The sequence below is a fragment of the Musca vetustissima genome, unplaced genomic scaffold, assembly GCF_032173495.1.
Source record: "Musca vetustissima isolate MV318-11 ecotype Yass unplaced genomic scaffold, APGP_CSIRO_Mvet_v1 utg24580, whole genome shotgun sequence".
NCBI classification, from domain to species: Eukaryota; Metazoa; Arthropoda; class Insecta; order Diptera; family Muscidae; genus Musca; species Musca vetustissima.
The window spans coordinates 39,156-67,136 of NW_026878066.1; the positions used below are offsets into that span (position 1 = coordinate 39,156).

Genomic DNA, 27,981 nt, shown 5'->3' on the forward strand with positions numbered 1-27,981 from the left:
AAGGCTGTTATCAAATAAAGTAATGATTTAACATATGACTATTTGATTTGATATTAATCGTGTAATAAAATACTAAGAATGGGCAATAAAAATCCACTTGCCACTGTAGACTAGTGTCACAATAAAAGAAATACAACAACAAAACTACCAAAAACAAACGCTATGTGATAAAGCAGAAGTCATCAAAATCTATTTGAAATTTAATTGTGGGGACAATGCTTACGCAGCCAGACAGTCAGTGTGTCAAACGCTTTGGAGACGCTCGTACACGTTGGTGGCCGGTAAAATTTGTTTAGTTCGTTGCTCGAGTGGCATTTCGTTTCTCTCCCTCGTTTTAGTAGAACAAACATTTCGAAGAAAGGAGACACACGATCGGTCGTTCGCAACGGTCGCAGCATGAAATTCCTAATATTTGTAGCACTGCTCGCCGTACTTCTCGGTTTCGGTTATCTAAAATTCGATGAAGTGACACGTCCACTGCCGTTACCAAAATTCGATACTAATAAATATTGGGGACCCGGAGATGCATCGAAATATAAAGAGGACAAAACAGTTAAGCCATTTACGATTAAAGTTGAGCCAGAGGTTAGTGAACTGAGCGTCAGATGTAAATATTATGAAAATTAAAAAAAAAGTATTTTAGTGAAAAAAATTAGATCATATATAATATCCAACAGTTCATGATAAATAATATTGGTGTATGATAGATTTTTCCAAAAAAAAAATATGTAAAGAATTGTATTTTAGCATTTACATTTCAGAACTCTAAAGTACACAATGAAGAAAGCAAAGCCTTAAGACTTGTACTAAAAAGGACAATTATTTTTAATGAAAATTATGAAATTGATCGGTTCGCATTGAAACGTCGAAAAATGGATCTAATCATGGAACTGTCACGAATTTTTGTCTTAGACCCCATAAATTCTAAATTAAATAAGACATGTTGTACTGAAAATGTTTTTGTATATCCTCCATGTAACGATACCGCCTCATTTTCGGCATTTTGAAAGCTTTTTGCAAACAAAGAGGCTGTAAGTTGACATTAGGGGTTCTTGGAGGTAAAATAATTCATTTGCATACATTTTTATACCCTTCACCACACTGTGGTACAGGGTATTATGTCTTTGTGCATATGTTTGTAACAGGCAAAAATAATCGAGATAGATCTATAGTTCCTTTTGAGAATATGCATAGAATTACTTTCTGAGTCGATTTATGCATGTCCGTCCGTCCATGTATTTTTGTTAACAAAGTACAGGTCGCATTTATGATCCGATTTGGATGAAATTTGGCACAGGTCACTTAATTAGCGCAAGGACGAACCCTATTGGAGAAAATCGGTTCAGATTTAGATATAGCTCCCATATATATTTTCGTCCCATTTTAATTTATTGATGCATCAAACTCCCAATTGTGGTCCGATTGAGACAAAATTTTGCACAGAGTATTGAATTAGGTCTAGATAGTTATATGCCAAGGATTGTTGAAATCAGTTCAGATTTAGATATAGCTCCGATGTATAGTTTCGTCCGATTTAATGTAAATAGTGCACCAAACTCCCAATAGTGGTTCGACTAAAGCATCATTTTGCACAGAGTACTGAATTAGGTCCCGACTGATGTATGAGAAATTTTGTTGGAATCAGTTCAAATTTATATCTAAATATGCTATATATAGTTTCGTCCGATTTTATGTAAATGGAGCACCATACTGCCAATATTTATCCGATTGAGATAAAATTTTGCACAGCGTAATAAATTAGGTCATTTATGAATGCGAAGTTTTGTTGAAATCGGTTCAGATTTAGATATAGCTCCCATATATAGTTTCGGCCGATTTAAAGTAAATTGTGTACCAAACTCCCAATATTGGTTCGATTAAAGAAAAATTTTGCACAGAGTACTGAATTAGGTCCCGACTGATGTATGCGAAATTTCTATATCTACAGAATATTGTAGAAGGGTATGATATAGTCGGCCCCGTCCGACTTCTGAACTTTTCTTACTGGTTATATATAGGTTCCTGTTTTGATATAGCCAAACATACATTTCACGTACAAAATTGGATATTTTTATCGTCCTAAATACATTTTCCAACCAAAGTGGCTATTTTTGGCATTCAGAGTTCTTGGTGGTAAAAAAACTTCTTCGCAAACAAATTTCAATGAAGTTCCATTTTTCGACATGACATAAAGTTCGCACGCCATTTTCGTTATGTTTACAAAAATCCTCTGGGTGAGCAATTTACAATTTATGTACAGGTGTTTGTTTATACACTCAGCTTTATCGGGTTTAGAGCCCATGTATTTTTGGACCAAATCCGTTTCAGACAATTTGGAGTCGATTTAAAAAAGAACGTTCGTCTATCTGTCTGGCCGGTTGGTGCGCAAGATAACTCTCGAAGGGAGTAACCGATTCCATTAAAAATTTGCACATCGACCCCACAAAAATGGTCAGAATTTCGCTTTAAAATTATTTTATAATATCCCGTGAACGGACTATCCGATATGAACTAAACTTTGCACAACCTAATATTATAACCATGACTGTTTAATGTTGAAAAATGGGGCTTATTGGTCCATTCCTTCCGGTACCTCGCCACAAAGGGTAAACAATTTGAACACTTGTGCATCTCATATGAAGCTAACCGAATATCCAATTTCATCGAAACTTTACACATCGTAATATGTTTACATTACCTAGATTGTGTCTGAAATGGGATTCGTCGGTATATACCTTTGTAACCTCCCAAAACAGTGTCAACATTTTTTAAATTTATTAATCCAATATGAATCGAATTGGATGCCCGATTTGATGTAATTATTGCTAATTTAATATTTTACCAAACCTAGGTCAAGTCCGAGATGAGAACCATCGTTCAACTCTCTTTGGTACCTCCCAATAATAATAAAACCTGACAGAGGGTATATATCGGTGGCAACACCGACTGACACTCTTTTAATTGTTTAGTACATTCAATAGTTTGAATAAAATCGTGCCGGCCCCTTAACATCCAGCCCTCCCTACTAATGTATTTAGTAAACTCAACATTTTCATCGTGGTATACGACCGAATTACGTTTCCAAATTATAAAAATGTACTACACAATTTCATGTCGGTGACCGAAGAACGTTAACTTCAATTTTAATCCTATCGTAATTCTTGGCCCCCTAATGATGTGTTGGGAATATCGTCCATCTTTCTATAGACATTAATATAGCCTGCAATAATTAAAATAGCAAAATTCTCCACAACCCTAATACTCATAGGATCATTAGTATTGAATTCGTCTTCCTACATAAACCTTATAAAATATACATTTCCTACAACAACACGAAAATATCAGTCTTCAAACGCTATTAAACTAAATTAACAAAAACATTTCGAATGTACAAGTTCATTGTAATTCTATTGTACTGCACACTATTTACAGCTAATAAATACAAGTAATCTATTTCTATGACAAAACATCAACATTCTCATATTCGCCTCTGCTATTTGTTTGCCTATCTTTTTTAGATCATTACCGATTTGCAAAAACAATTAAACCGCACTTTAAAATTGACAGAGCCACTGGAAGGTGTGAAATTTGAATATGGCTATAATACCGATGCAATGTCACAGGTTGTAACATACTGGCGTGATACCTATTTAGCTAAATGGCCAGAACGTGAAGCTCTGCTGAATAGTTTGCCTCAATTTACAACCGAAATTCAAGGGTAAGTAATGACGGATATGATAAAATTATTAAATAATCTATATGCAAGAAATGTTTACAAATAGTCGACGACGACATTTTTAATTGAAAATAAAAAATGTGTATGATTGAAATAATTCTTAGACAGTTTTGTGAGATTCATTTCACGTCCACTAAAGAAATTTTAAAGAGTTTTTATAAATTATCAAATCCTAAAAGTATGCTACAATTTTTTAATTTCTCCAATTCGCCTCAATATTATGTTTTTAGCTAGTACCAAGGTATATTTAATAAGGTAGCCGCATCGGGCCAGCTGTTGGACAAATAAATGTCAAAAATGTTGTTGTAATGTTGAACCAAAAAATTCTGACGCTATGTATAAAGGACACAAGATATTTCATATATGACGACAAAATATTTAAACAAAATAAAGGTATGCCTATGGGCTCTCCAGCCTCCCCTGTCATAGCTGACATAGTTATGGAGAAATTGCTGGACTCATCAATTCAGAGAATGTACACAAAACCAAAGATTTTGACCAAATATGTGGACGACATTTTTACAGTCATGAAAAAAAGACGAAATAAAGGATAATTTGGACATCTTGAACTCATTCAACTCTCAAATACAATTTACTATGGAACTTGAAAGCAACAACCAATTGCCATACCTGGATTCACTAGTGATACGAAAAGGACCCCATCTCAAACTTGACTGGTACCAGAAACCTACAGCGTCGGGACGACTGATTAACTTTACATCTAGACATCCGAGAAGAACAATAATCAACACTGCATCCAATTTCATAAATAGGGTTTTAGACATAAGCCATCCAGACTATCACAACAAAAACATTAATATAATTAAGAAGATCCTGAAGAAAAATTATTTTCCGGACAAAACTATTGACAATCTCATGATACGAGCAAGAAAAGAAAAGACAAAGAAAACAAGCGACAACAGCGAGAAAATTTACAAAACTATGACATATACACGTGGGTTTTCAGAAAGATTAAAACATTCTAACATTTACGACAACACAAAATTTGAGCTGGTATTTAAAACTACAAACACGCTGAATAATCTTTTCAGCAAATTAAAAAGTAAAATACAAGACGAGGAGAAATCCAACGTAGTATACCGCATTAAATGTAAGGGAGACAAGTCCAACGTATGCCAAAAGGTATATGTTGGCACTACTAAGACAAAATTAAAGACAAGAATATCCGCACATAAATCGGATCAAAAAGCTCTGTACAAACCCATAGAGCAAAAAAACAGCCCTTGCAGCACACTGCACAAAAACAGGACATACCCCAGATTTTAATGACATAAAAATTCTAACTCAAGAAAGTAATTATCAAAAAAGGTTTACTCTTGAGATGTTGCACATAATCAACACTCCACTTGACACTCGACTCAATTATAAAACCGACACAGACAACTGCGCTCAAATCTATAGACACACAGTAAACAAATACAAATCTGGTAGACTTTAGTTGAAGTAAGAACGTTGACTTAAAGACAACATAACTTTCTTCAAGTAAGTTTATTTACATATTGTTATTGTTGTTTCAAAATCTGTTAAAATATATGTAATTGTAGTTCCCTGAGGATGATTGGAGAATCCAATCGAAATATTGGAAACAATAAACATTAAAAATCAAAATTAGAAACGATTTTTACTTTTAAAAAGCCTACAGCCGAACTAATACAACAAAGATAAACAAAACTAGGCAAACGATACCAATTCAAAAACCAAAATTATAAATGAAAATCTCCGAATTTCTAATAGCTTTTTTGGCAATACTTTTATTAACATTTTCTACAAGAATTTGTGTAAAAAAATCTTGTCAATCTGTTTGTTTTGGCAAAATATTTTTGACATATCAAAATACAACAACCGATGTTTGTTGTAGAAATTCGCCGATGCGGCTACCTTGTATATCTACCTTGGCTAGTACATACCAAACTGTAACAAATTATATACGATTTTGTTGTAATACCCTGCTAACGAATGACTACAGAATTCATTAATTGCTCAGAATTAATCGCCAACTGCCAACAATGCGTTTGATTAACGAATTTAACACGGGGATGACATTGGCGGTCCTCAATTTCTACCTTCTGCATAACATTTTCATAATGATTTCACCAACAACATGTAGCGTGCGATTTTACTAATACCCTGAATGATGGTTAGAGTATTTATACTAGCTATGTGGATACTAAGACCGGGCCAATGAAATCGTTATTCTGAGAACCCCAACTATTTATCTAGTCTATATGTACCAGTTGTTTCTCTAATGAGTTCACCGTAATGAACAGATTTTTTAGTTGTTTAATTATGAAAAAATAAGGAATTTAAAACTATAAAACATAAAATAACTTATTTTTATAAGAGAAACAAATAAAGATATCATGGCATAATTACAGAAGGTGGTCTCATTTAAGAATTTTATGATGGCAACCCTTTTTAATTTGGAACTCATCTATAAATTTCAAACAGTTTGAAAAATTATTTCCATAAAATTGTATGTATGTCGATTGGCATATTTTTAATAAATTAAACAAAATATGTTTTCTAAAGCTGAACATTACATCTTACAGTTATAATTTTTTGAGGCACGGAACTTCAACATATTTATAAATATAAATTATTTACCAATTTTTGCCACTGAACATATGATATGCGTACATATCGAAAGAAGATATTTTCATTTAAATTTTGAATGCTGAATGTTGTTAAAAGCAAATTTTTGAAAAAAATTGGAAACATATGACTGCCTGATACTACCTTGTATAATTATGCCATGGAAGATATCTATACTAATAAAAGTGTAAAGTGATTGACTGACTGACTGATTTAACGATTCATCAACGCCCAGACAAAACGGCTGAAGCTAGAATCTTGAGGATCACTCTTGGCCCAAATGTGACATATAAGGCTGGGTTTTTGGAAATTCGTACGAAAAGTACTAAAAAGTACTAAATGTGATACCATTTGTATTTAGCTAACCGGTGGAGCTAGAAATCTGAAATTTGGGTTAGAGGTCGTTGATTGAGTGTAGGATAGCAGTACTAAAGGGTTTTTGGAAATTGGAACTATAACTATTCGAAAAGTACGAAAATACACTAAATTTGGTACAATTTCGTAGCATGTAAATGGAGTGAGCTAAAAACTTGAAATTTGGAATGTAAAATAACGTTGAGAAGTAGGGTCGATATGAGGAGAGTTTGGAAAGCGTGTACTCATGCGTACGAAAATTACTATATGGTACTATATCTGGTACAAATTTGATTTGGAGGTACAAATCGAGCTGGAATCCTGAAAATTGAAATTAACATTACCGTGGGAGTTACTTATGTGTACAAAAAGTACTAAATCGTACTATAATTGGTACAATTTGGATTTGGTTGAACCGATAGAGCTAGAATCATGAAATTTGGAGTCAGGATCACTGTTGAGGTGTAAGATTGAAATATGTAGGAAGTTTTAGAAATTTGTACTAATGTGTACTAAATTTGGTACAATTTAAATTGTGGATGAACCGATAAAGTAGAAATCATGAAATTTTGATTTAGGATCACTGTGGGGGTGTAGGGTTGGGGTATGTAGGAAGTTTTAGAAATTTGTACTAAGTGTACCAAATTCAGTACAATTTAAATTGTGGGTGAACCGATAGAGTTGGAATCCTGAAATTGTGATTTAGGATCACTGTGGAAGTTTTGAAAATTGGTACTACTGTGTATTAAATTTGGTACAATTTGAATTGTGGGTCAACCGATAAAGTTGGAATCCTGAAACTTGGATTTAGGATTACTGTGGAGGTGTAGAATTGGGGTATGTAGGAAGTTTTGGAAATTTGTACTAAATTTGCTACAATTTGAATTGTAGGTGAACCAATAGAGTTGGGATCCTGAAACTTGGATCTAGGATCACTATGAGAGTGTCTGTTTAGGTTAAGTGGGAAGTTTTGGAAATTCGTACTACTGTGTACTAAATTTGATACTATTTGGATTATAATTAAGATTTTATCTAATTCATGATTTCAATTGGATTGCATGATGTAGGTAGTAATAGAAATTTTACTTATGTGTTCTAAGTGGTACTAAATGTGATACAAATTGGATTTAGGTGAACCGATAGAATCCTGAAATTTGGAATTAAGATTGGGGTAAGTGTTGGAAATTTGTACTTATGATTGCAAAAGTAGGTAGTTATGGAAATTTATATTAATGTGCACTAACTGATACTCAATTTGGATTTGGGTGAATCTATATTAGATTTTTTTTCAAAATAAGTATTACAAGAGTACAAATGGTAAAAAATTACACCAAATTTATTATAGGGTTGAGATACAGAGGTAGATTTAAGAACATACTAAAATTTTAATAGTGGTCGATATAGGGTTTTAAATACATCCCACATTCGCTAACGAAGTAGCGGGTATATGCTAATGTAGATAATATTTAATTGTTCACAAGCATGTTTTGCCTTTTTGAGCCAGATTTCGCTTTTATTTAACTATCTTAGACATTCTTAACTGCGCTTCAGCCAGTTCAGGGAATTTTGTGTTTACTGGTATGGATTCTGAAAAGAGATAAAATAAATGATGTGAAATTTTAAATTTATATTACCTATTAGCGTGGCATTTTTCAGACCTTTGAGACTATTTTTTGCCATGAACCCCATCAATATTGTAGGCCATGACAGCTTCTGTACTTAAAATATACTTCAAGTTTTTTTCAACTCCACATGACTGCAGTATGGAGTTTATAATAAGCGTGCTTGTTTTCATCAGTAATGTCACTATTTAATTTAATTAGTTTCTCTACTAACAGAAAGGGAATTTTTTGATGCAAATCTAATCCACTATTTTGCTGCCGCAAAAGTTTATTTAATAGAACTTTTCTCTCTGCATACAATTCCAGCAATAGTTTAATGTGACGGCTTATTATATTTTCTCGCTGTTGGAAATAATTAAAAAAATGTGAAAAATTAACCAATAGAGAAATAAAATAGGTTTCTTGCCTCATTAATTGTTTCTAACAATTCCTCGCATTTGCAAGTACAGCATTTTTCGGTTTCCACGCTTAATTGAACAAGATGATGGGGCAAAAAATATTTCATAGGAAAATACATGTAAATTTTCTCGGATAATTAAACTCTGTTAATTGATTTTCCCGCTTAATTGGTTCAAAATTCATGTCATCAAAAATAAATTTCCTTTTACTTTTCCTCGGTTAATTGCAAAATAATAATTGAAAAATAATCTGGCATTTTTTACATACATATTTGACATAATTTCTGAAAAATACTAGGTGGCATCTCTACTAATTCAAAATATATGTTTATTGCTAAGGAAAAAACTGCGAGAAAGCGTAATTTGTAGTAGTTCCAATTATACGTGATTACTGTAATTGAACAAGCTATTCAATTAAGCGGGTTCGGATAATTGGTTCCTCGGTTAGTTGAATAAAAATTTGTGCAAATTTTGATGTGCAATTAACCGAAAAATACTGTATTCTTATTCTCTGGCTGGATTAAAAATTGAAAGTTTTATGATTTAAATAGATAAACTAAAATATTTTGCGAAAATTCAAATTATTTTTTAAAATTAATAATTTTTTCAATTAATTCTTCTTTTTTTTTTCTTTGTTGCGATTGGACTGACTTCTTCTGGCCATTTTACCTTAAAATGAAGCCAAACATTTTTTTGTTATCTTAATTTTCTTCTGAATAACGTTACACGCTGTCTAAAATGTCATATCTATCAAACAAATGTCGGTTTTCGGTGCATAATGTTTTCTTCTGTTCATCTGTTTTGTATATATATGTTTAACATCAACGGCAGTTAAGTTTAAAATTCTCAGATGTGCTAATTAGGGGACACGTAATTAGCACATCTGGGAATTTTTAACTTAAATTTTACGTGTTTTATAAATAACGTTATAATTTTCTGTTCTCACACTTAGTCGCTCTAATACAGTAGACATAAGCGTTTTGAGAAAAAATTATTTAAAAATATACCAAACGAATCCAGGGTTAATCAAAACACTATTCCCTTCAGGCGTGTGCTAATTATGTGACCGACACTATATATGATATAAAATTATTGTAGGTCTACATTTTAGTAAAGATATATTGAAGAATTACTTTAAATTCCCGAAAATGTAAAAACTTGAAAGTATTGCAAATATCTTTGTGGGGAAGTTTATTACTTCGCAGTCGCATTAAATTCATTGTTTAATGTACTTCTATCCGCTAATTAGTATTAAACGTCCCTTTCTTTCTAATTTTTCCAGATTAAAAATCCATTTCATTCATGCTAAACCCAGTGCTGAAGCTTTGCAAAAGAAAAAGGTGTTGCCACTTCTTTTGTTGCACGGATGGCCCGGCTCAGTCAGAGAATTTTACGACTTCATACCCATCCTAACCGAACCAGCTGAGATGAATGATTATGTTTTTGAAGTTATTGCACCATCCTTAGTCGGTTATGGCTGGTCAGATGTAAGTACACGGAAGCGAATATCATCTAAAATATTTATATATAACATTATTTCCTTAATTTTTCAGCCTGCCCGTAAAGTAGGATTCAATTCTGCCGAGATGGCCATTGTTATGCGCAATCTTATGTTGCGTCTAGGATTTGACAAATTCTTAGTGCAAGGTGGAGATTGGGGTTCCATTATTGGTAGGGATGTTGCCACCATCTTCCCGGAAAATGTTTTGGGTTATCACTCCAATATGTGTGTGATGCAAACTCCTCTGGCCATTATGAAGAGTATTGTAGCCAGCATTTGGCCTGAAAAATTCCTTCCTTCCCGCTTTTTCCACGATCATCACTTTCCCCTGTCTGAGAAGTTGAAATTCTATTTGGAGGAAAGTGGTTATTTCCATATTCAGGCTACTAAACCCGATACTGTTGGCACAGCTCTTCTAACTAATCCCGTCGGACTTGCCGCCTACTACCTGGAGAAATTCCAATCGGCAACTGGCCCCGCTAACCAACAACGTTTTGATGCCATTAGCAAAGTTTACACTTTCGACGCAGTTTTGGACAATATCATGATTTATTATTTGACCAACAGTGCCACCACAGCTGCCCGATTCTACAAGGAGAATATGTCGAAGACGTATTTGGGATTGCAATTGGAACGTGTTCAAACACCAGTTCCAATGGGCTGTGCCCGTTTCCGGTTTGATTTGCCACCAGCCCTCGATTGGCAGCTGTTGGACAAATTTCCCAACTTGATTCACAGCAAATACTTTAACCAAGTTGGCCATTTTGCTGCTTTGGAAGCACCCGTTATGCTGTATATCGACTTTGCTGAATTTGTGAATAAAATTGAATTCAAGTAGAATTGTTAATTCTTCTAGTTATTTGTTTAATTGTTATTGTTTTTATATGAACTATTTATTGTGTTTTTTACATAAATAATTTAATAAACGACTGTTTTTTGTATTCATCCCTATAGTAATACTGTTATTTTTAAATCAAATCGAACACTTTAATAGTACGTTTACATTATACCGGATTTCGTTAACCCAGTGGGTTTCAATTGTCAATTCCATTGTATACATGTCAAATAGATCCTCATAGAGTAGGTTAACCAGGTAAAAAGTTATAATTTAAATGCCGCTTAAAACAGCTGTTCGATGGATATAAACCATGATACAATAATACAAAGTAGGATAGCTTGAGGTGAATAACAAAGAACAACTCTGTAGGTAGTGGTTTCTTCTGTGAAATATAAGAGGCAGTTAAATTTAATAAAAAGATTATGTAGGACGAAAATTGTTATAATAATAAAAAAAATAGTACATATGAATAGAAGATAAATTTTATAAAGTAGTGGTGTGCGCTTATTTTATAATGGTTTTAATGAATTCTTCCCTTACATAATTGTTCTGGATTAAATTTTATTTGCTGTGTTTTGTATCCTTTATATTTCTTTATATTACATATAAACTCTTCGTACGCAAGTCCCTCGGTTTTTACAACTTCTATTAAAAAAATAAGTGTGGAAGATTTATATTTAAATATTTGTTACTTATTTGAAAGTGTTTACAATATAGGGGCACTTATAAGTTGTATAGAAGTACTGGGGGCATTTACCTTTTCTTCCCTAAGTACTTGGATTATATCATCTCCCAATCTCCTGCTAATATGATCTTAATTTTTCTTTTTTTTATTTACATAGTAAACTAAATTATATGTCTTGGTAACAAACTATATCTGTTATCACTAGACAAATATCGTGTGAAGCGTCCATGTTTTTGAACAGTACACTTTTTAGTTTGTCCCACTGTGCGGCGTTTGAGAGTCAATTCCTTACTATTTCCAATTGCTGCAGCACTCTTTAATCATGAACACTAAGGATTGTAGGCATGGCTCTTTAAGTGGTATTGTACTAAATGTCAGTTTATGTGGGCTACGTTCTTTTTTATTATTTTAAATTTTGCAAATGCGAATTTAACAAACCATGCCTGAAAGATTTGGAATTAACAGCTCCATTCCTGGAACTACCTCCAAAATCTTGGAGTCCATCTATAACATCATTCGCTTCATTTAATTATAATTCTTTCGGTACATCGAGTTCGCCAAAAGCAATAATGATTAAGCGATCCTTAAATTTTCTTTTAGATATTGATCAACACACTTTCAGAATACGGTACATAAAGAATCTGGTAATTTCTGAGTGAATTATATCTACTTACTTAGCTGTCTTGTGACAGAACATTTGTTCCATAAGTCAAGCTTAAAAAAGATTTCCAGACGCGTCGGTGTTATGCGCAGCTCATCCAATTTGAAAGACCATGTTCGGGGATGTTGTCTTCCACTTGATCTTTCCATCGAATTCGCGGCTTTCCCCTTCAGTTGGCTCGCTTTACGTGACTTGGCCAACGTAGCCGCTGCAGCTCGATACATCTGACTATGCCGATGTCCGAGAATTGATTCTACAACTCATGCTTCATTTAACGGCGATATTCACCTTCGACGCAGGTCGGCCCATAGATCTTTCGGAAAATTTTTCTCTCAACCACTTCAAGAGTTGCCCCATCTGCTTGCTCAAGTACCCATGCTTCATACCCATACAGTTGGAGTTTGGTCTGGCGGGAGGTGATATTGTTTCTAAACTGCTTACTTAGACCATAGAAGCATCTGTTAGCCAACACTATTCTCCTCCGAATTTCAAAACTGATGTCATTAGTTTTATTTATGGTGGTACCAAGGTTCTGAAGTTCCACAGTTGGTCCGAGTCTACTGGACGTCTTGCGCGTTGGTACCATCAACTTGGTCTTCTCGTCATTTACTGCCAGACCCACTTTGGCAGACTTTTTCTCAATTAGTTCAAAGGTGGCTGTTACCGCTCGCAATGTTCCATTGTGTCGATGTCATTATATATTAGTATGTACTATTCAGGGTGACATCTGTAAGGAATGTATACGTAATCTTTATTAACCTATTATTACTCTATATACACTGTACATGTGTAAATAATAAGACAAATAAAAATATACTTATTTACACAAAAAACAAATCTTCATATTTAAAATATTTAATTTTTTTTCTATGTATACAAACAATTTATTGACAAACTGTACACACAAAATGTGTGTGTATAATAACGTATTTAAAGTATATTCTGGAAGCCGACATGAGATAGCATAATCATCAAATGTTGTATACAACAACAACGCTAATTCATTCCCACCGAAAATTTTTGCCGGCTTTTCGTACTAAACAGGAATACGAGCAAACTTTGTTGTTATTCCATTTTTTGAACTCTCGCCGAAAATAATCTGAACAAGCGAAAGTGCAAAGATCGTCATTGCTCACCAATGGCACTGCTTTAGCAATCAGACAAAAGCTTTTGTCTTTTGAACACACAGAGTGGAGAGAGCGCGAGAATGGCAGAGCTAAAATAAACGACATTAGTCGTGTTTTATTAAATATTCGCAAATAAAAGACGCAAATGTGTTGGTCTCTAAAATGTGATTGTGTCGTGACTGTTCTCTCATAAATATTATTTTTTATAAATGCCTAATTTCGGGAGTTCAATTTCAAAATTTATTTTCTTATATTAATATTACTTATAGTATATGCTACACAAAAGACAATATTTCTGCGGCAGGTAATTGCTCTCAAATATGACATTGAAGAAGGTTAAATCTGGAGATTTGTTATTTTATATTATTTTATAAAATATAATATAACCATAGAATATAATATAACCAATTATTTCTATTCCAGTTTTCGTTCGCATTAATTGCTATAATAAATGATAATTTAAGTCGTATAAACGCTATACAATGAAATAACGATAAACAAATATTATTTTGGAGTTTTGTAATTTTTTTTAGCGTAGCTTCAGTAAATCATAAATTAAAAAAGTTCTAAACCATTCATTGATTTTAGCATGTCTAAAGAAATTTTTAAATCAATATTGTATGAAATATTTCATTGAATATAGAGTAGTTTATTGTAGAATATTGAATTTCATTGACTATCAATATGAATACATTCTTGTACCGGGTTTCAGAAGCCAATTGATTATAAAAAGTACAGGCCGAGATACATACATAAGAGGATTTTAGGCACGACATCTTAATTTGATATTGTTTTATGTAAAAGAATAAAGAAGGACGTAATCAATATCGGTACCCTCTTTTGGGAAAGCTCTAACATAACGGTAAACACATTATTCGGTATTTTGAAGATTTCAGGCATCACGCGTCATTTTATGTTCAAGGTCCTATTACATCCTGAGTGTTAGGTATTTTGAATGTACATCACATGGTAGAGGCTATAAATAGTTCGAACCAAATGAAATTTTGGCTGCTTTATTTTCTATTTGATCATTTTCAATTTTCTTTGTGGATAATTGATTTCCGTCCTCTAAGGTAACTTTATTAGTTGGATACAGCAATACAGTTTGATCGGAACCTATAAAAGAAAGTTCCAAGAAAATTATGACAAAAACAGCCGAGGAAGCAGCTAGTCAGAACAAGGAGAGCAAGCTACACCGAACATTAGATTGTCTCACAAGTAGAACGTGTTAGACTACTAACAAACAATGAATAACATACTCAAAGGTGGAGAGAACATTTCGATGAAATCAATATCGTAAGAAACGCAATAAAAAATAACAAAACGTACAATAGGGTCCAACTGGAAAAAAATTTGCAACCATAATACAGAGAACAATGAATAAGCTGACTTCAGACCAAATAGATGCTGTGTGAACCAGGCATACCTACGTGTCATAATAGAACAAACTAGAGATTGACGCACCCCCTTTGTATCTTCCGTTCATCGACTTCAAGAAAACTTTCGACACCATCTGACGAAATGCCACATGGACATCATTGAACAAAAAGGAATCACACCAGATAATAATTAAGCATGTGTACTTGCGGCAATTCTTTTTTCGTTCTCTTTTGAACTTGCTTCGTGCGTTTATACAAGGCAATTTGGCCCCTTGATCCTCTCTCCTACCATCAAAGATTTGCCACAAGTAAACTTGCCTAATACAAATTGGGACAAATATGTATTTAAAATGTTTATACCCTTCGTCACACTGTGGTACAGGGTATTAGTCTTTGTGCATAGAATAACTTTCTGAGTTGATTTATGCATGTCCGTCTGTCCGTCCACGTATTCTTGTGAGCAAAATACAGATCGCATTTATGATCCGATTTAGATGAAATTTGGCACAGCCCACTTATTTGCCCCAAGGACGAATCTACATGGTGCACCAAACACCCAATATCTGTTTAGCCCGATTCCATTTCAATGGTCCTCTAAAGATTATATGTCTGTTCTATCTACAGTATATTGTATATATTAGCATGTTTTGTATGTATCCAAATTGGTGAAGCGCCCTGTCGGCCCTGTCCGACTTTTGAACATTCCTTACTGGTTAATTTTATTTTATTCCAGGCATTTTCAAGGAAAACCCGTAATGGCAGTTTCAGAGTTTTTAACTTACAAATTTATTTACTGCAACTAAAAATATTTAAAATGTTTTAGTTAAAATGTAATTATTTAAAATGTTTTGGTAGTGGTTATATCAAAGAGCTACAAAATGTTACAGAAGCAATGATATTTTTTCAAATAAAATTGTGAACTACGACGGCAGTGCAGCCAAATGACTTGAACATTATTATATCCGAAGTGATTTTAATAGGAGCAGCGACACTGCTAGATTTGCATGTTTTTTTTTAAATTGTCAACAGAATGAAAATAAAACACGACTAATGTGTATATGAACTAACATACAGACATTCACGCTCTCCTCTCTTATCTAACTTTTTGAATTGTTGTTGATGCGAATAGAAAATCAAAAAACGCATGCTAGCGTAAACTGTATGTGTGTGCTTTTTTTTAAAAGTTTTTTCTTTGAATTTAACCAGAAACAACTGTATTGAAGTCGCTGTTTCAGTTGTTTTTACCTACTCGAAGTGTTAGGTACCCATTGAAACTTCTCCGTGCGTAGCGGTGTTCCCCCATCGTCGTATTCGGTAGAAAGAAATTAATTAATTAACCAAAGGAGATCGATATTCCTGCCCAAGAATATATCATCTAGCTAGCCATGGGTGTTATGGTCAGAGTTTTAATTGCGGGCCTTTGCTTGGGTGTCGCTGCCTTATTTCAAAATTACCGTTTACTAAAACAGCCCATCCCTGCGCCTAAATTAGATGACAAACAATATTGGGGACCAGGCAGTGGAGCTGATTATAAAGAAGATGTTGCAATTAAACCATTCGATATTACCGCAAAACCGGAGGTGAGTAAAATTGTGATGCTAGTATTGTAGGATAGGTGGGGAGAGTGACAAATGTAACAAAGTGTTATTTGCGCACAACTTAAATATGTACTATATATTATAGTTGAAATAAGACTAAGCTGATATCACGTCCTAAAGAGTTAGCAAATGTTTTTCTAAGATAAACTTTCGTTTTAAATCCAGTGCTGGTTGCGTATTTGGGTAATTAAATGTGATACTGGGCTATTCGAAGTGAATTTTATCCTTATAAACTTTTTTTATTATATACAAATAGATGATTTCGAAATAAATTTAGAATATAGGACAAAATCCAATATGGGATGGTCACTTCAACTCAAAATAGTTTAGAGTTGGCTTCTTATCGATGACCATGAAACCCCCAATAATTCGAAATAAGAAAGAGCTTTTAAATATGGTAGACACTTTTATATTCGGATAGGATATGGATGTGCCACTCGAATCCAAATCCGCTAAAATAGTCATTAATTATTTTATCTATTGTGTCTTTTTATTGGAATATAGTTAACTGTGACTTTATTAATAAGATAATTATATTATTGCAAATCCGCACTTCCGTCATTCTTAATTAACACCCATATTGCTTTAGAGAATTTTAGAAGGTTCCCATGGAATTTTGGTGTCGATAAAATTATAAGTGCTTTATATTAATTAGTGAATTTTAACAAGTTAAAACGATGTTAAATTCGGACCTGCCAAACTTTTTTTACACTCCACAATGAGGATGACATTCAAAATATGTAAAATTAATGGGGGCTAGTAGGAGAAAACTCATGACCTTGAATATACCGAAAAAGACGTGAGCAAATATGATTGCCAAATAGGGGCTATACCCAAACGGAGATATATATTGATAATTTTGCGTAGTGAAAACCTTTTTAAGTACAGTTATGCGGGGTTACCTTTATATGATAATAATAAATAATTTTTAGTACAAGGATGTGCTATACAATGATAACCCAAAATACTAAATAAAGCCAATTCGTTTGAAAAACGTTTGCCAAATCTCCAAAATACCGAATATTGGGGGTACCGTTATACGGGAATGTGCTATACAATGAGAATCCAAAACATAAAAAAATTACAACCGATTCGATTAAAAAACGAATCCAAAATACCGAATATTGAGGGTATTCTTATATGGGGACTACACCAAAATGTGGACCGATATATCCCATTTTCAATATCAATCATCGTTGGAGCATTAGCAATGTCTGTGTTAAATTTCAGAGTTCTATCTTAAAACAGAAGGACGCGCATTAATCGACATAGAATTTTATTTTGATCAAGAATATATACACTTTATGGGGTCTCAGGTGCATCACCACCTACATTGCTTTCGGGATGAACGATTTTTTTTTTTTTTTTTTTTTTTGAGAAAGCCTCATTTGCCAACTATTTAACGAATTTAAAGAAATTCTGAAACACATTTAAGGTTACTAGCCCAGATATTGAATGACATTTTTCTGTATATCTACGAAGAACAATTTTCAACAAAAAAAATTGCACACATGTATCATTTTCAAAATCTTATTTATTGTCATATATATGTATAGCCCAATTGACCAACAAAACATATGTGTATGTGTTCATCTATAGAAATGCCACAAAATGTTGCAACAACATGTATATGTTTGCCATGTCTTAAGAATGTTGCAACAATATTTGCACACACAGACACTAACACACAAAGCTTGTTAGAAAAACAACTTTGGGGAGGGAAAACTTTAGTTAATTGATAATTTTAAAACCTGTCTTGTGAATAAGAAGTTCCACGACGTACACCACATGTACCAATTAATTACAACAGGTGGTCTGTGAATATTTCAAAATGAATACACAATAGTTGCATGACAAACAAAGGTACTAAAAAACGAAATATTGAGTACATATGAACACATATGTTTGGAAACTATGTCCAATCTGCGTGAACTTGACATGCTTATGTGAATACAAGTATGGAAATAACTTCAGTAAAGGGAAAGTTCCAGAATTGGTCATCATAATTGCATGCCTTATTTCCGAATGATATTAACCATGACCAAGTAGTGATTGTCGAATTGTAATGAATATTGATGCAATTGTATGTACAATAATGGTAGTACTGGTGTCATTGAGTTCAAAGTTGACAGATGAGTAATACAAATAATGACAATAATTGTGGGTGACATGAACCGATGTATATATAAATGCTTAATATTTGACATTTGAAAAAAAATCTTTGCCTTCATTTTTAAAAGCACTACATAGAAAATAAAGAATATAATCTTGAGGGCATAAATTAGGTTGCAGCACGCATATACTAAACATTCGATAACGATTTTATTCGCCCATTTCTCCAAGGTACTTTTAAAAATTAATACAGAGATTTTTTCAGATTTCCATGTGGAGAATGTAACTGTTTTGAGTCATCCACCCAATAACATTTTCAAATTCAGATTCCAAAATTACATAGTTGAATTCAAAAGTTAAAACTCTTCGGCGTAACAACATACTTGTCTAGTGTATAAAAATAAAATATCGAAAACAATTAATAACAGTCATATTGTTTATTATCCACATCCTAATATCTGTATATTCGTTATAACCATCTCGAAACTAAAAGCAAAAATATCTTTTATTGTTTCACTTAACATCACCAAGATCTTTTTTTAGTTATCTCCATTGTAATATGGCCAGTGACCCTTTCTCAGCAGATCTATGAAACTTTTTTAAACAAGTTTGGAGATTGAATCGCAATACGTTATGTATCGACCATCTCTTAATTATGCAAAATTCGCTTATTAACCCACATAAATATTTGGGATTTTTATCTTCCTTTTTTCGTTTTCTTCTTAATTACTTTTTTTCTGACGGGGAATAACCTATATTTTTGCGTTTATCAAATTTTATGTTTACAATATTTTTCGAAATCAGTGGTTTCGGCACCGTATTTGATGTTTTTAAATATTATTACATACATATTAGCTTCTTTAAAGACCATTATACAAAATTTGCCCAAACCCTGTGAGCTGTTTAGATGTATTTTGATAGGTACATTATTTAAATGCTGAATTGTTAAAATAACATTGATCATATATTAATAATTAATATATATATATACATTTCCACATTTATTGCATCACTCAAATTTCAAATTAATAATTTATTTACAATATCTATTTTTTCTTTCAGATTATTGAAGATCTTAAATTACAACTACAACGACCATTAAAATTACATGATCCATTGGAAGATGTGGCATTCGAATATGGTTTCAACTCGAAATATTTACAAAAGGTTATCAAATACTGGCGTGATGATTATTTGCCCAAATGGTCGGAACGTGAAAGTTATTTGAAAAAGTTTAATCATTTCCAAACCGAAGTTCAAGGGTAAGTTTAAATCAAAGAGATTATGATTATGAAATATGTTCAGCTTATAAAGAGAAATAAAGAAGCATGGCAAAAAACACAGAAAAAGCAAATCGATTGGTAGTTAAGTAGACGGTTGGTCCATTCGGTTGAATAATCTGTTGTGACTAATTTTATTTTATAAAAAACACACACATATTAGTGAAACCGTTTTCAGTTTACTTTTTCACTTTTATTTTTTGCAAACATTAGCAATTTGATGTTTTTTGCTTTGAAACGAAGTAACAATATTGCAAAGGGTAGTCTGATAAGGTGGGAAAGATTTGTTATGCCAACATATTATTCAAGCCAAGCAAACTTCTATGTCAAAACAAAATATGTCCACATTTTGGTATAGTTACTACTGTGTTAATGTTGTAAAAATAAAAAAACTAAATTTTGAAAACAAGGAAGAGTTTTTTCCTCGTCCTCCCTAGAGATTTAAGTAAAATTTCGCACCACGTATTTTTAAATTATCTATAATTGTGCTCACTTTTTTTTGAGAGTATTTAAATGTTTAGATTGGCAAACTAATTTGGTTTCCTAATTGTGTATGCAAAGAAGAGCCCCGCCAAAAAGTATATACATACATTGTATCTACGCCACGTACACATATGCTTGGGCCATTGACCATTGGCTGCATTTATGGTTAGGCGTAGGTTAATCCATACGACAATTAATGACAAACCATATGTTTATTATTGATATGTTTACAATTGTTTTTTATACGGTATATACTTATTAAATGATTATTGGAAAGTTTATAGTTCAAGGTAAACTGAATTATTCACACCTTATGTTAAATGAGCGGTGTGTGTGTGCATGTGGATATGTCTTTACTTTCCGCCAAATCCACACACAGTAGCCGTTGATTGAATTTCAATTATGTTCTTTTTTATTACCGATTTCTGATAAAAAAAAATGTTTGATAACTAAGATTCGGGAAGATTCTATAAACTTTGAACTATCAAAATCCCAATTTAGTAGTTGTGATAGCAAAAATAGAAATGTTCGAGTCAATTAAAAATAGCCAATTCATTATTTGACCAGAATTATTAACCCACGCAAGTGTTATCAGTTGATAAGTATTGAAACTGGGTTCCTCAGGTTGTTGCTATTTTAGAATTCTGAACATAGATTATAATCAAATTAAATAATAAAGTATATCGGAAAATAATTCAAGACACCTGTTTAGTGTTAGGGTCAAACTGCAAAAAAAATCGAGTCCAGATGTTAAGCTATCGATGTGCGTAATTTTTTATTATTTCTAATGATTACTACATACCTGCTAACTAATTTAAGTTTGCATTCGATTTGATCTCCTTGATCATCCATTAAAAACAGACATGGCTTTAAACACAGACATGGCTTTAAACACAGACATGGCTTTAAACACAGACATGGCTTTAAACACCTCAGCGGATTTATAGTCGACGAATAGGTTGAAGATGTCGATGTGTTTTTCGTGGGTCTTTTGGCGCAGATTGAAAATCTGGTGGATTTGCCAGGCCTTAAGCCACATTGGTATGGTCCAATAATGCCATTGACCATTGGCTTCAGTCGTTCACACAGTACGCTGTATGCGATGGGAAGGAGACTTATTCCTCTATAGTTGGCATATATCGTTTTCCCTCCTTTTTTGTGCACGAGACACGGAATGCTGAGGGTCCCATCATTGGACATGCATTCCTCTAGCCAAATTGTACTAATCATGATCAGCATCTGACCACCTGTTTTGAATAGTTCGGCTGGTAATCCATCGGTACCTGCTGCTTTATTATTCTTCAGCCGATTTATTGCTATTCTGACCTCATCTTGGCTAGTTGGTTCTGGGGTATCTTCTTCACCGTTACTCTTTGATACCAGAAGCTTTACGAAATGATCCTTCCAGATCTTTAACACGCTGTCTGTATCTGCCATATTTATATATTATTAGTGAGAAAATTTGAACCCCCATGAGAACGCAAATTTAGTTGAAAAACATGCCCAAAGTCCCAAAAAGGCCGAATAATCTATAGGGCTACCCCGAAACATGGATCAATATCAAATTGAAGCCAATTCGGTTGAAAAACGTTCCCAAGTCCACAAAATGTTGACAATTGGAGCTATTCTAAAAAGTAGCCCAATATGGATAATCTTTGGTAGGTTAATTTGGTGAATATTTCGAAGTGTTACAAACGGAATGACAAATTTAATATACACTCAACCTTGTAATGGAGGGTATAAACATTTGTTCAACACTTCTTCTCGAATTCAGGAAGAGAAACTCACATTGAAATTACTTGAATTACCGTAAATCCACGTGCACACAAGATAGGATACTTTATGATAAATTTAGGGCGTTTCTTACTGTTGTTTGTGAAATCCTAACCCATATCACCTTCTGCATCAGCTCCTGTTTGCTCGAACGATATGGTGTGTCGATTTGTTTTTTATACGGTATATACTTATTAAATGATTATTGGAAAGTTTATAGTTCAAGGTAAACTGAATCATTCACACCTTATGTTAAATGAGCGGTGTGTGTGCGTGTGGATATGTCTTTACTTTCCGCCAAATCCACACACAGTAGCCGTTGATTGAATTTCAATTATGTTCTTTTTTTATTACCGATTTCTGATAAAAAAAATGTTTGATAACTAAAATTCGGGAAGATTCTATAAACTTTGAGCTATCAAAATCCCAATGAATCTGTTATGTCATAAAGTTATGGCTAGTAGTTAATTTAATAGTTGTGATAGCAAAAATAGAAATGTTTGAGTCAATTAAAAATAGTCAATTCATTATTTGACCAGAATTATTAACCCACGCAAGTGTTATCAGTTGATAAGTATTGAAACTGGGTTCCTCAGGTTGTTGCTATTTTAAAATTCTGAACATAGATTATAATCAAATTAAATAATAAAGTATATCGGAAAATAATTCAAGACACCTGTTTAGTGTTAGGGTCAAACTGCAAAAAAAAAAAAATCGAGTCCAGATGTTAAGCTATCGATGTGCGTAATTTTTTATTATTTCTAATTATTACTACATACCTGCTAACTAATTTAAGTTTGCATTCGATTTGATCTTCTTACCAACTTTATAATATTTGATAAGATATGACTCCACAATATGGTGGAAAACTTAACAGGGTGTACAGAGTGTCAGTTCTATTCAACTTTACTATTTGTATGACCTTTTCCAGCAAAATGTTAGAAAGATCACACGACAAACTATCGACTTTAACTGCTGACTTTGTGCCAGTTAAAGTCATCCAGCATAGCCGTATTAAAAACAGACATGGCTTTAAACACAGACATGGCTTTAAACACAGACATGGCTTTAAAACAGACATGGCTTTAAACACCTCAGCGGATTTATAGTCGACGAATAGGTTGAAGATGTCGATGTGTTTTTCGTGGGTCTTTTGGCGCAGATTGAAAATCTGGTGGATTTGCCAGGCCTTAAGCCACATTGGTATGGTCCAATAATGCCATTGACCATTGGCTTCAGTCGTTCACACAGTACGCTGTATGCGATGGGAAGGAGACTTATTCCTCTATAGTTGGCATATATCGTTTTCCCTCCTTTTTAGTGCACGAGACACGGAATGCTGAGGGTCCCATCATTGGACATGCATTCCTCTAGCCAAATTGTACTAATCATGATCAGCATCTGACCACCTGTTTTGAATAGTTCGGCTGGTAATCCATCGGTACCTGCTGCTTTATTATTCTTCAGCCGATTTATTGCTATTCTGACCTCATCTTGGCTAGTTGGTTCTGGGGTATCTTCTTCACCGTTACTCTTTGATACCAGAAGCTTTACGAAATGATCCTTCCAGATCTTTAACACGCTGTCTGTATCTGCCATATTTATATATTATTAGTGAGAAAATTTGAACCCCCATGAGAACGCAAATTTAGTTGAAAAACATGCCCAAAGTCCCAAAAAGGCCGAATAATCTATAGGGCTACCCCGAAACATGGATCAATATCAAATTGAAGCCAATTCGGTTGAAAAACGTTCCCAAGTCCACAAAATGTTGAAAATTGGAGCTATTCTAAAAAGTAGCCCAATATGGATAATCTTTGGTAGGTTAATTTGGTGAATATTTCGAAGTGTTACAAACGGAATGACAAATTTAATATACACTCAACCTTGTAATGGAGGGTATAAACATTTGTTCAACACTTCTTCTCGAATTCAGGAAGAGAAACTCACATTGAAATTACTTGAATTACCCTAAATCCACGTGCACACAAGATAGGATACTTTATGATAAATTTAGGGCGTTTCTTACTGTTTGTGAAATCCTAACCCATATCACCTTCTGCATCAGCTCCTGTTTGCTCGAACGATATGGTGTGTCGACTGCGATCGACGTTAGGGGGTTTTCCAACTCTTATGCGGTCTGAAGTTTCGCTTTCTATTTATAACTATTTTCTTTCATTAGAGGATGGCTATTATTGATGCAAGGCTTTAATTAGCCATTTAATTAAAGTGTTCATCTGATGCTTTGCATTTATATTATCAATCCTTCAATGTGTTTTTGTTTTATTCACTTGTCACTAATCTTCCATGTTTCTATTTCTTTATTTACAGATTGAAAATTCATTTCATGCATATTAAACCCAAGAAGACTGAAGGTAAAAAAGTATTACCCTTACTCTTGTTGCATGGCTGGCCCGGTTCTGTGCGTGAATTCTACGAAATTATTCCCTTGTTGACGACACCCAATGACAAGAGTGATTATGTCTTTGAAGTTGTTGCTCCCAGTTTGCCCGGTTATGGTTGGTCACAAGTATGTTATAAAATTATTTAAAATATATTTAAACATACGCTTAATATTATAAATATATATCTTTTTTAGGCTCCTTCCAAGAAGAACTTTGGTCCAGCTGAAATGTCTGTTGTTATGCGTAATCTTATGTTGCGTTTGGGTCACAACAAATTTGTCATTCAAGGTGGTGACTGGGGCTCCATTGTTGGTTCCAACTTGGCTTCTCTATTCCCTGAAAACACTCTGGCCTACCACTCGAACATGTGTGGCAATATGGCTCCTGCTAGCATGATTAAAATGGTTGCTGCAAACTTCTTACCCAGCTTCTACTATGAAAAACAATATGCCAAATTCTTTAAACCTTTGGGTGATTTCTTCGCCTCCACTATGGAAGAGACTGGTTACATGCATTTGCAAGCCACTAAACCCGATACAATTGGTACTGCTCTCGCCCACAATCCAGTTGGTTTGGCTGCTTACATCATGGAGAAATTCTCCACCTGGACTAATGTTGAATTTAAACATTTACCTGATGGCGGTCTAACCAAACGTTACACACTCGATAGTCTACTCGATAATGTTATGGTCTATTATCTAACCAATTCAATCACCACTTCTCAACGTCTATATGCTGAAGCATTTACCAAGTCCCAAATGGAGCTGCAATTGGATCGTGTCGCTGTTAAGGCACCAACTGGCTGTGCTCGTTTCCTTCACGATTTGTGGCATGCTACCGATTGCCAGTTGAAGGACAAATTCGTGAATTTAGTTCAAAGCACATACTACGAAGATGGTGGCCATTTCGCTGCCATGGAGTTGCCACAAGTATTGTACAATGATTTCATTGAATTTGTTAAGAAAGCTAAGTTATAAATTTTATCGATTTTTTTTAAATTGTAAATTATTTTGTAATTTTGGATGTGATTAAAATATTTCTTATGTAGTTAGTTGGTTAGTTATTTTTTTGGAAGTTTTATACGATTTTTTGTTTTCAATGATCGAAATATATGTTATAAAACAACAACAAAAAAGCATTTTTATTTGATATAGATATATGTCAAGAACCTACTATATAACATGTATAATATATATTTATGTATATACCCATATTTTTAATTTATAATATTTAAAATCTGGACTGTGACTCTAGCAATACCAACGATCAGTGTAGGGTATCCTATGTACTATGGAATAAACCGGTCCAGCAGAAACTCCATAAGCCAAAAAAAGAATAAAACATGAAATGATTCAGGTTCCGCAAACTTTAGATGTTTAGCCTCAATACCAAATGTCGATGAATATATATCTACGTAAGAAGCATAATCAATTTTAACATTTTTATTGAGATAATAATTATTTGAGTTGCCTACTTTTGGGAGTCATTTCTATAAAAACCTCTACTACAGATTTTTAACAAGTTGGCGAAAAACACAATTCTGTTGTTTTCCAAATTTGTTGGTTCAAATAATCTAATTCAGATGAAATCTAACACGGTTCATTTACTTTGACCTACAGAACCTACTCAAAATTTAGAATGGGTGTAGATTAAGATATAGCACCCATATGTCTCCGGACGAATTCACAACATAGATACAATCAAATACAAGCCTTCTGTTTTTGATATGTATTTGTCTTTGTGCCTTTAATACATTTGAAGTTTATTTGAGAATCCCTGCAGTTGGTTTATTTAACGAATGATTAACGAAATGATCAATTACTCAGAATTACAATGCATTACTCGCCAAACTACCACCAATGCGTTTGAGTAAAGAATTTAACATGGCATAAAATTTTACTAACGATTTCACTAATAACATATAGGGTGCGATTTTGCCAGACCGATGAAATCGTTATTCTGGGAATGCCAACTCCTTATTTAGTCTGAAATTTATTCTGTAAAGAGATAAAGTCAATAATGTGAATCAATGGGAATTAAAATATTTTTCATTTATATTACCTATTAGTGTGGCTTATACATTTGCCAGTCCCTTGACACTGTTTTTGTCACAAACCCAATCAATTATTGATGAAATGATTACTACTTTAATTCAATTAGTTTTTCTACTGACGGAATGGAGAATTGTTGATGCAAATCGAATACGTTGTGTTGCTTTTTAAAAAGTTTATTAAAACAACTTCTTGCTCTGCGTAAGATTCTAGTAAGAGTTGCATTTGGTGGCTTTTAACAATCTCTCGGTGTTCGACAGCAGCTGGAAATAGTTAAAAATTTGAAATTATTCAATAGACAAATAAAACAGTCTTCTTACCTTTTAGTTCATTTACTGTTTTAGGTAATTCCTCGCATTTGCAAGTATTTCTGTAGGAAATGAAATTAAATATGAATATTTTAAAACGTTAACAAACTACAGAGCCTTTCTCGTCATGTAAAAATTGTATTATTTTTATTGGTATATAATTGTTTATATAACACACATTATCAGGGTTTTTAGTTGTGTGCAATTGTTGAAAGTATATTTTGTATGCGCGTCATTAAAACCATTTTGAACGGAAGAAACATTAAAATTATCTTCAACAAATCTCCTATAAAGTTGTTCTAGTGTTTGAGTTGGCTTCCTTACATAATTCTTTAAGCCATACAAAAAATTTTCAAATGAATATGATCATCGATGGTTTCACTAGATTCTCTTATCTGGAGAAGATTAGACTATTTGATTCAAAAATAAGCGGAACAATTTCTACAAAAAGATTATGGTGTGATTAAGAAGTTTCAATGTTGGATTTGTATTGCTTTGGACAGCACATCATTCTGTATGCACAATGCAATAAGGGAAATACATAATATGTATACATCATCATGCACATTATCTTTCAGAGCAACAATCTCTGTATAAATCAAGAATTGCCGGCTTTCTAACAAATTCTTGGTGACATTTTTACGCATTTCTTGTAGTTTTTCGGTTATATTTATTATATTACTTTTCGGTATTTTAAAATTGGTTTGGTTATTTAAAAGTCTTTACTAGAATTTCCTAGTTACACCTAAATTTAATGGGTGCATAATGTCTAAATTATTTGTGAGATCATTTTCACCTTAGTTTATTTAAATGCGATTTCTGATTCAAGTACACTTTTGAATAGTGACATGGAAACTTGCATGAACCAAAATCTTCATCAGATATTAGTGTGCCTGATATCGTTGAATATGTCAACACATTATCAATCTTTTTCGCTACTTGTATACATTTTGAAGGAGTACACCTCAGAAGGAGGGCCAGCAATAAACACTCTAGATCTCTGCTCTTAAGTTTACGTGTATATTTTTACTTGCTACATCCACACCGTTCCCAATAT

At 33.3% G+C, this 27,981-nt stretch overlaps 2 protein-coding genes across 2 annotated transcripts; both read left to right on the top strand.

Moving 5' to 3' along the window:
- Positions 1 to 396: 396 nt before the first annotated feature.
- Positions 397 to 11,062, top strand: LOC133322829 (juvenile hormone epoxide hydrolase 2). Its single transcript, XM_061531784.1, has 4 exons — positions 397 to 585; positions 3,519 to 3,718; positions 10,006 to 10,210; positions 10,277 to 11,062. Exons 1-4 carry the CDS (start codon positions 397 to 399, stop codon positions 11,060 to 11,062), a joined length of 1,380 nt encoding a protein of 459 aa, XP_061387768.1.
- Positions 11,063 to 16,289: 5,227 nt separating this feature from the next.
- LOC133322838 (juvenile hormone epoxide hydrolase 1) lies at positions 16,290 to 25,558 on the top strand. The gene is made up of 4 exons (XM_061531792.1): positions 16,290 to 16,494; positions 19,687 to 19,886; positions 24,492 to 24,690; positions 24,760 to 25,558. Exons 1-4 carry the CDS (start codon positions 16,300 to 16,302, stop codon positions 25,540 to 25,542), a joined length of 1,377 nt encoding a protein of 458 aa, XP_061387776.1. The 5' UTR covers positions 16,290 to 16,299; the 3' UTR covers positions 25,543 to 25,558.
- Positions 25,559 to 27,981: the final 2,423 nt, after the last annotated feature.

Coding starts and splice junctions, on each gene's coding strand:
- LOC133322838 (XM_061531792.1), top strand. CDS start 16,300: ATGGGTGTTATGGTCAGAGTTTTAATTGCGGGCCTTTGCTTGGGTGTC. Junction 19,887..24,491: donor TTCCAAACCGAAGTTCAAGG/GTAAGTTTAAAT, acceptor CTTTATTTACAG/ATTGAAAATTCATTTCATGC. Junction 24,691..24,759: donor CCGGTTATGGTTGGTCACAA/GTATGTTATAAA, acceptor TATCTTTTTTAG/GCTCCTTCCAAGAAGAACTT.
- LOC133322829 (XM_061531784.1), top strand. CDS start 397: ATGAAATTCCTAATATTTGTAGCACTGCTCGCCGTACTTCTCGGTTTC. Junction 586..3,518: donor CGATTAAAGTTGAGCCAGAG/GTTAGTGAACTG, acceptor TATCTTTTTTAG/ATCATTACCGATTTGCAAAA. Junction 10,211..10,276: donor TCGGTTATGGCTGGTCAGAT/GTAAGTACACGG, acceptor TTAATTTTTCAG/CCTGCCCGTAAAGTAGGATT.